Raw genomic sequence first — 9,181 nt, 5'->3', positions numbered from 1 at the left:
TCAAGGAATCAGAGTTAACATATTGTAAATCAAGGCAAATATTATTTAAACCATGCTCATGGTTTGAAATGGCAAACATTGAAAGGCAAAAGTATTATTAAAACCATGTAGCCTACTACATCATCACCTTGGTCCCATCATATACGCTGGGAAGAGAATATTTACTGTGCTTGAAAACTGGTATCACATCATCATGTGAGGTTGACTTTGTGACTTGGAGAACATTTCAGCTGCAACATCAGCTCGTTGATAATAAGCTTGGGATATGAGATATTTTTGTAGCCATTCGTGGTGAAGGCATCTGTGCTATTGTATGCATTATTTTTGACCCAACATTTCTACAGGCATGTCAGAATATGGTACTATTTTCACATGAATATTCTAGCCATTGTCTATTTTTATACCACAAGCTGCAAAATGACCGCCTTACCACACTGTACAGGCGGGTAGTTGTTTAGATATACCTGGCACCTGCGGGCCGCAGAGGGGTGGCGTAGTTTCGGGCGACGAAGACTGCTGCTCCGGGGCCGGCGAGTCAGGCGGAAGTAAGCTAGTGTCCACAACGGAGGGTAACGTGATGTCCGCATCTGACCTGTTGCTACTGTCTGCAGTAGATGCAGTGTTGCTGGCGTTTAGTGATGGTTGCTTTAACCATTTTCGTATAAATGATTATCCACAGATCAGATGTGTGTCACTGCTGTGGAAGCACTTTGGAAATGATACACGCGCAGCGGAGCAGGTCACGCGCACCTGACACAATTTGTTGTTTGTACAGTATTTTTCGCTACGTTCTCTTTTTTGAAAGGTTGCATAACGTTCAACTTCCCCGAAGATCTCGACGCGAAGCCTGTAGGTTAAACACCAGGTTTACTAATCTACCCGCACAATTTGTCCGGTGTCGGAATGTCTCGCTATGTTAGTACATTCTTAAAAAACAAAACTCCATTTAATTTTGGGTTAAAATGTGTTGTAACTGCGTTACTGAGAATTGTAACGGGTAATATATTACCCACATTTCATTAGTAATGCGTTACATTACTTCGTTACAGCAAAAAGTAATATATTACTGTAACTCCGTTACTTTTGTAACGCGTTACACCCAACACTGACAATATCACAGCCATCACTTTTTTCTGTCTCAATGTCCCTTTTCCATTACTGGTTCTTTCATTTTTCAAAGGTTCATAACCAAGCGACAACGTCCAGTGCTAACAAAATTGAAGTTAACGTAAAAAATAAAAACTGCAGTTTCTTGAATGGCCACTTGAGGCTGGTTAAAAAAAAGTGAGTCAACTCGTAGACCTCCATTTTAAAATATCTACATTTAACACAGAAATAAACATGTTTACTGACTTGTACAATAAAAGGTTTTTGTTCTTTTAGGTAATTTCTCTGTTCATCACAACTGTTCAAGGTGGAGAGTTTGTTATATAACCCACCCATTTGGGTTAAAGTTCTGTATAATTAAGGGTATGGCTGCTTTCACTGACAGATAGTTGCCGTCACAGTACACTAGCCTAGCCTGGTCAACCCCCCCTCACCTCAGCTCCACTGATGACTCAACTCCTTGCTCGTTTTTGCGCAGGGAGCTAGGAGCTTTGACCAATGGCAAGAACCTGAAAAAAGAAATCACCTCAGTGAAATGTATGACTTTTCATAGTTTTGACAATATTCAAATAGTGTTAATTTAAAATAACATTAGATTAAGTATTCTCCCTACTCATTCTAAAGGTATCTGCAGTTCTATCTTTCCAAATCACACTTCTGTAAGTTGCATATCGGTCTTATTTGCTTCTAAACTACGTGTGATCATCTTGAACGTGAACCGGATGACTAATTTAAACTAAGCACAGAAACATTTTTGAGATTAATTTAAAAATAACCTCACAGATTGATCTCAACACATACATCATTCTGCACTGTGAAGCTCAAACAGAAGTGAAACAAAAAGCAAAACACATTTTGGAGTGGAGGGAGAAATTAAATGATAAGGCTGGCATTTGTATGTTGAATGTCCACGCCATTAAAAGACCAAAAAGAAAACAATGTGTTTGTCCATAAAATGCCCAATATTTCCACCCTATCTGTTGCTCATGGCTCCAAGCTCAATGGTTATCAAAGAAGATAACAATCCTAAACTGCTACCCTTTACATTTTTTATGAATTAATTATTTACTAAAACAACCGGGCACTGTTGTTTTTAGAAAACATTAGCTACAGTAACAGGTATAAGTAGGGGATGTGTTGAGGAGTATTTTCAGTGGTAGACGAGTACACAATTGGTTCACTGCTGTCAAAAAAAACAACTCAGTTCCCATGTTCATCACAATGGTCATATAACTTTGTGCATGGCATCATAATCTGATATGGCAATTAATAAGCCTCAATGGTACATTTTACATTTGTAGTTAATTAAACTCTATTTAATATTTACCCTGATTAAATTATGTATTCCTCTCTGTTTGAAAACTCTTGAAAACGTTTGGGTTAGTACACTAGATAAAATAAACTAGTCGTTTAATGCCTAAATGTAGGCATTCCTTGTTTCTTCAAGGAATAATTCTTAGTCCACTGCTGTTGTATTTGTACAGTATATGCTTCCACTTCGCTTCGACATTCAGCATTTCATTTCACTTTTTGAAAAGTTACTGTTTACATGTTTGTTTCTGACAACCACTTAATCCAAGGCATTGCTGATATAAAATGTTGGATGGCCAAACTTATTTTAAAGATAAATTATGAAAAAACAGATTATTAGAGTGGGTGCCAGGGCTTTGATGCAGCAGATTTCCTGTGACTGTAACCTTGAGAGCATGCCAAAAAAAATTGGGTATGAATTTGGATGATGATCTTAAGTTGAAGACATTCATCTCATATTTGGGAAACTGACTTTTACCATCTAAGAAATATGCCTAAAGTTAGATGTTTCCTGTTGCAATCTGCTTCTGCACCGGTCTTCATGCTTATACTTCCGACACGGCTATAAATAACATCTATTTTCTTTAGAATGCTGCAGCATTAGTATTACCTAAAAAAAGACGGTTTGAACACATCACTCACTTTTAACTTCTCCTTCCAGTATAATAATTAAAATATTTGAATATACTTTTTCTGTCTTTAAATTGATAATGTCATTCATATGTCATTGACCTGCTGACTGATTACACACTGCACCTGTCTCTTATATCTTAAAGTCAAGAGGGGCTTTCACAGCGGAGTACTTTTCCCCGTACTTTTCCCGTTTGGTTCCGATAGTTCCTGGAATTTTGCGTTCACACCAAAAAGAGTAGCCTACTTATTTAAGAGAACTGTTACCCTCATTTTTAGTGCCTGATAGAGAGGTGGTACTATCCTGGGGAGAAAAAAGTTCCAATTTCTGATTGGCTGGGCAAATTGCAAACCACGCCCCGTAAAACTCTGAAAAGTGTTTGTGAAGCCGCCATTTTATTTCCTCGCATCAGCATTATTAGCATTAGAATCAGCCCAGCGCACCAACGGAGAGAGACTAACTTATGGCAACACAACAAATAACATGGGAGCGGTGGAGTGATGAGGAGGTGTCGGCGTTCTGGCGATTTACTCGGAAGGCTTCAGTAGAAGCTGCTCCCAAAAAAATTATGTTTTTTTGTTCTGAGAAAAAAGTCAGAATTCTGAGATTAAAGTCAGAATTCTGATTTTACTCAAATCCTCCCAAAAAAAAAATGATGTGGCCCTAATCCTCTTCCGTACTTAAGGAAAAAAGTTAACCAATAATATTTTTGGTAACACTTTATATTAAGGTACACAAATTAACCATCAACTATTTGATAATGAACATGCATATTAGCAGTATTGTGGTGACACGTTATTGGACATAATTCACCTCTCGTATTGTGTTGCCACAAGGACCCTTGAGTGGGAGCACCTGTAGCTTCAGCGGCCATTCCTGCTAGCTCGTCAAGCAGAGCAGTCATGTGTTAATCTCTCTGTTATTAATGGCTAATAAAGATTGGAACTCCATTCTGAATACACCGCCTCCGACTCCCTTTTCACGGCACTACACTGGTGACCCTGACATTTCCGAGAAAGTTTCCGGGAAATTAACGAGCATGGCTGAACGCGATGTGTTCGTAAAGCTGCCGGAATTCTGGGAATTCGTGTTCGCACACGTGGAGGCGCACTTCGCCTGCCGACAGGTCCGTGACGGGGACCTGAGATACTACCATGTGGTGGCAGCGCTGGGAAGCTCCGCGTCGTCCAGGTTGGTGGGATTTATTTATTTATTTCGTGATAGCGGACATTTATTTTCCCGTCCTCGGAGCGGATTTTTTGTGTGCTCATGGACTCTTGGTGGACTTTAAGAATAGGCGTTTGGTTGATGCCTTAACGTTTTCTTCCCTCGTGTGCACACTTGGCAGCGCATTGTACGACGGGCTGTCGGGCTCGCTGTCGGGACACGTTTCTCAGACTGTTGGCCGAGTTTCCGGACCTGTCGCTACCCACCTTCTCTGCGCTTACCACTAAGCATGGCGTGGATCACCAGGTCACTACCGGGGGGCCTCCTGTCTACGCCAGGGCCCGGCGGTTGAACCCTTCTAAGCTGGCGGTAGCGAGGGCGGAGTTCGCAACCATGGAGCGCCTGGGCATTGTCCGCCGCTCCGACAGTCCTTGGGCTTCCCCCCTGAACACGTCGTCCCCAAGCCGAACGGCGGGTTCCGCCCGTGCGGGGATTACCGCCGACTCAACAACGCCACTATGCCTGACCGCTATCCGGTGCCGCACTTTCAGGACTTTTCGGCGCATCTGGCCGGTACGGTGGTGTTTTCCAAGGTGGACCTGGTGCATGGATACCACCAGGTGCCCATGCACCCCCTGGACATTCCCAAGACAGCAGTGATAACGCCTTTTGGACTTTTTGAGTTCCTACGGATGCCTTTTGGACTCAAGAATGCCGCTCAGACGTTCCAGCGCCAGATGGATTCGGTGCTGCGGGACCTGCCGTTTGTGTTTGTCCAGCGCTTCAGCGACATACTCGTCACCAGCGTTTCAGTGCAGGAGCACCTGTTCCACCTCCGAGCCCTTTTCACGCGGCTCAACGAACATGGATTGATCATCAATCCTGCAAAGTGCCAGTTCGGGGTGTCTGACATCGATTTCCTGGGGCACCGCGTCACCAAGGGCGGTGCGACTCCTCTGCCAGCGAAGGTGGAGGCTGTTGCGGCTTTTCCTCGCCCGCTCACAGCACGGTTGCTCCGTGAGTTTCTGGGGATGGTGACCTTCTACCACCGTTCCATCGCCCGGGCCGCGCACATCATGCGGCCGCTGTATGAAGCGTTGAAAGGCAAGACCCCCGTCCAGGCAATCGACTGGACAGCAGAGGCGGACGTCGCTTTTGCTGAGGTCAAGACTGCGTTGGCTCNATTAAAACAAGATTATTGTTTATCCCTTATCTCTCTGTGTCTCTGTTGTATATTTCCTTCTTTTTAAAACAAACTCAAGAGGAACCGCGCGGGAGCAGAGCGTCCTGGCCCCAACATTTACATTACTATGTTTTAGCTTAAGCTTAACTGTAAGTATGCTTCGTTGCTACATTTCAAACCCCACTGTAATATCTGTTAAAAATATCCACATTACAAAAAATTTTCATCATCATCAGTGGGTCAATTCTTTGCGTTATTCCCATCTGGACCTTACATCTCTCGACAGTAGCCCCCTTGCCCACGCATCTGTGACCGTTATAATTCAAATCAATATTAGAAACATGTGCAACCATTCATTAAAATACAGTGATCCTAAAGACATGGGAGCAGGTTCATTTCGTAAATACTGTCAATCAATGCGTCAGAGTTGAACATGCCGAGTTGGGGGCGGCCAGGTTTCTTTCAGTCCCTTAAATGAAAATGTAGATGTGAATTTGATCAGCCATGTTGGATTACAATACATTATATCACACACTCCCCCTACACAATGAACTCATGTGTAACAATACCTGTATGGGAAGAAAACCTTGTCCCACTGAGTTCAAAGCCATTCAATACGCGCTATGCTATGTATTGGAATGTGTGGTGTGTTTTGGATATACCAGGGCCGCCGTTACCGACAGGCCCAAGGTTGTTGCTCGACCATTTGAAGGCCAATAACAGCGTAAGATTAATCTAACTTCCAACTTTTATTATTGTATATTAGCCACTTTTAAAACCTCCAGCACCCAACAGCTGCCTGTACAGGAGATACATAAAATATAAACCACACAGGCTCAGCTCAACAAACATTCAATAAATAAATAATTTAAAATAAAAGATACAACACCCACCAAAACAAACCAGAATAAACGTAACAATTTCAAAACTGCTAATCTTTCTTTTTAAAAAAAAAGGACATAAAAAAGATTAAGAAGCCGTCCACAGGCAACAACAACATGGAGCGCCCTATTACATTCTACCGAAACGGATATGTTCGGCGCAAAACCCCCTCAAGCGTGCGGCCCCAGGCATTGCCCCCGCCGCCCGACAAAACTGCCCTTCTTAATTTCAGTTGTGGGGGAGAGCAGTTCCGAGAGGGTGGTGGGATGCCTACACTGAAAGGCTCCTTGGTCACCGGAAAGTCGGCAACCTGGTGCGGGCGTAGAGAGGAGAATCCTGTCCAGACGATCGGAAGCCTTTCCGGGATGGAGTGGTGGTGGCGGAGAAGGTCAGACAGGTATTGGCGGAGGCATGGAGGGATTTATAGGTTCAGAAGGAAGAGTTTATTATGTGATACGGTGCTTGACTGGGGGAGCCAGTTGAGGTGGATGAGGTGGGGTGATGGTTGCTTGCCAGGTCTTGGTGGTGAGTGGCTTGGTGTGAGCGTGAGCCACGTGGAAATTGAGACCGAAGTGCGTATGATTCTGGCCAAGGGTGGTTCTTTTTTTTTGAAGATTGTAAATGCACCCTGGGCAGCCGAGTTTCTGCACATACTAGGAGCCGATGTCCAGCGGCTTTACTGGCGAACCCCAGAACAGGAGCTCCGTTTGGCCAGTAGTCCAACGGAGGAGGGATGGAATTGCCATGGATGAGGGCGTCGCTCGGCCACTGGGCATATCGGAGAGTGATTGGTCGTAGACGGAGATGCTTCCTGAGGTGATAGAGGCAGACTTGGGGCTGCATCGGATTTGATATGTGACTGAAATGAAGAGATTTTTGAGTCAAGGGTGACACCCAGGCTTACGGACTTCGGGAGACGGTGAGATGGAACAGCCGTCAATGTGGAGGAGGAGATCCCCAACCTTCCGGAGCAGTGCCTTGGGGGCCACAACCATGAGCTCAGTCTTCTTACTGTTGAGTTTGAGTAGCTGTCATCCAGGTTTTTATGGCATGGAGACAATTGACCAGAGACTGTGGAGGGAGCTGGGCAGATGGTGAGGTGCTGAGATAGAGCTGAGTGTCATCAGCGTAGCAGTGGAAATTGAGACCGAAGTGATGTATGATCTGGCCAAGGGGGAGCATGTAAATGGTGAAAAGTAGGGGACCAAGCACGGAGCCTTGGGGGATACCATGGTTGACTGGGGCCGGGGGGGAGTGAGCCGCTGATGCTGACAAACTGAGACCTGGTTGAGAGATAGGACTGAAACCATGACAGAGCTGTGCCAGTGATGCCAAGGTTGTCGGAGAGGCATTTCAGGAGGACTGTATGAGAAACGGTGTCAAAGGCCGCAGAGAGGTCGAGGAGGATGAGAATACTGATTTGTCCGGAGTCAGCAGCGAGAAGGAGGTCATTAGTGATCTTGAGGAGGGCGGTCTCTGTGCTGTGATGTGCTCTGTAGGGTGACTGTAGGGGTTCGTAGAGCTCATGGTTGGACAGATGTTGATGAAGCTGGGCGGCGACTGCTCTTTCCAAGGTTTTACTAAGGAAATGAAGGTTGGAGATCGGTCGGTAGTTGTTCAGCTCCTCAGGGTCAAGACCAGGGTTCTTGAGGATGGGAGTGATGGAGGCGGTTTTGAAGCAGGAGGGAACTATTCCAGATGACAGAGAGGAGTTGATGATGTCTGTTATGTGGCAGAGAGTGGGAAGGCAGGCCTTGAACCAGCACCGTGGGCATGGTCAAGTCGGAAGAGCGGGTGGGATGGCGCTTCAGCATTGCGTCACCAGCTTCGAGACCAGTGGAACATCACCTGGGAGAAGGGAGGGAGAGGGAGAGCATGGCGGATTGCAGGCGGTTTGCAGCTGGGAAGTGTCCATTTCTGTGTCAGGGGGCCAGCTGCAGATAGGGGGGAGGGGCCGGGCACCAGGAGTTGCTTGGAATGAATGGAGATCATCCTTAGCCTTGAAAAAAGGCTGAGGAATTGGAGCAGAGATCAGGAGCTTCAGCACGTGTACGGGGTGACAGGGGAGGGGGGCGGAGCAGTCGGTGATGCGTGGAGAACAAGGATCTGGGTGATTTTGTTGTAAGGTGATGGGAGGGAGGAGTAGTAGGCGCCGTCTTGGTCTTTGGGAGAGGAGCCTCCTGTTGGACCTCACATGGTCCACCAAAGCGCCATACGATGGACGTTGAGCCAGTTCGTCTGGCGAAAGGCCGCTCCAGCCGGGACGACCAGTTTGCTTCATTGTGGCCGAAAGATCAGCAGGTGCAACCATGCGTGCCGGGGCGGAGAAAAGACACCGTCCGGCTTCTGAGGGAGCCAGAGAGTCCAGGCTCGGAGGAGAGAGGGCCAGCTGTTGGTAGCGGGCCACCAACACGTCCGGCCGAAGCTGTCGGGAGGAGAGCCGCGGGCATGTGGCTTATGCAGGAGGTCTGAGTAGGGGCTGATGCACTCACTGATTTTGGATGTCTCTGAAGGTGATGTGCGCCTGGCGGCGCTGCTGCGGCAGTCGGGGGTATGGAAAATGGCTGAAGATGACGGCATGGTGGTCTGCATTACTGCCAGCGTCTAGCAGCGGCCTGCAGGTGCAGAAGGGGGGGGGCACCAGCTGGAGCAGACTAGATCCAGCGTGTGCACCTTTGGGAGTGGGTGGGGCCCTGCGACGATGCTCCGCTGTTATGTTGAGGCAGTCCAGAAGCGACAGCAAATTATGCCGGCAAAGCTACAGCCTGGTGGGCAGTCGACCGGTGGATGGTTAAAATCTCCCAGCACGGTGGTCTTAAAACGGGAACAGTGTCTGGGGGAACAGGTTTGTGTTGATATGAAGACCTCCTATCGTGCCAGTGCAGCTTCAGAATCTTAAT

The 9,181-nt window shown here is 46.5% G+C and overlaps 1 protein-coding gene across 1 annotated transcript in view; it reads right to left on the bottom strand.

The window, feature by feature from the left end:
• The window catches only part of LOC104967260 (titin), an 11,115-nt gene extending 7,162 nt beyond the window's left edge, over positions 1-3,953 (bottom strand). The window contains exons 1-2 of the mRNA XM_010796675.1: positions 3,880-3,953; positions 1,542-1,616 (exon numbers count right to left, since the gene is read on the bottom strand). Coding sequence (XP_010794977.1) covers positions 1,542-1,616; positions 3,880-3,953 — 149 coding nt within the window. The remainder of the gene's footprint in view (positions 1-1,541; positions 1,617-3,879) is intronic.
• Positions 3,954-9,181: the final 5,228 nt, after the last annotated feature.

The sequence above is a fragment of the Notothenia coriiceps genome, unplaced genomic scaffold (assembly GCF_000735185.1).
Source record: "Notothenia coriiceps isolate Sejong01 unplaced genomic scaffold, NC01 NC01_scaffold00037250, whole genome shotgun sequence".
Lineage (NCBI taxonomy): Eukaryota > Metazoa > Chordata > Actinopteri > Perciformes > Nototheniidae > Notothenia > Notothenia coriiceps.
The sequence above is the reverse complement of the archived record's forward strand: the minus strand, read 5'-3'. Positions and strand labels throughout refer to the sequence as shown.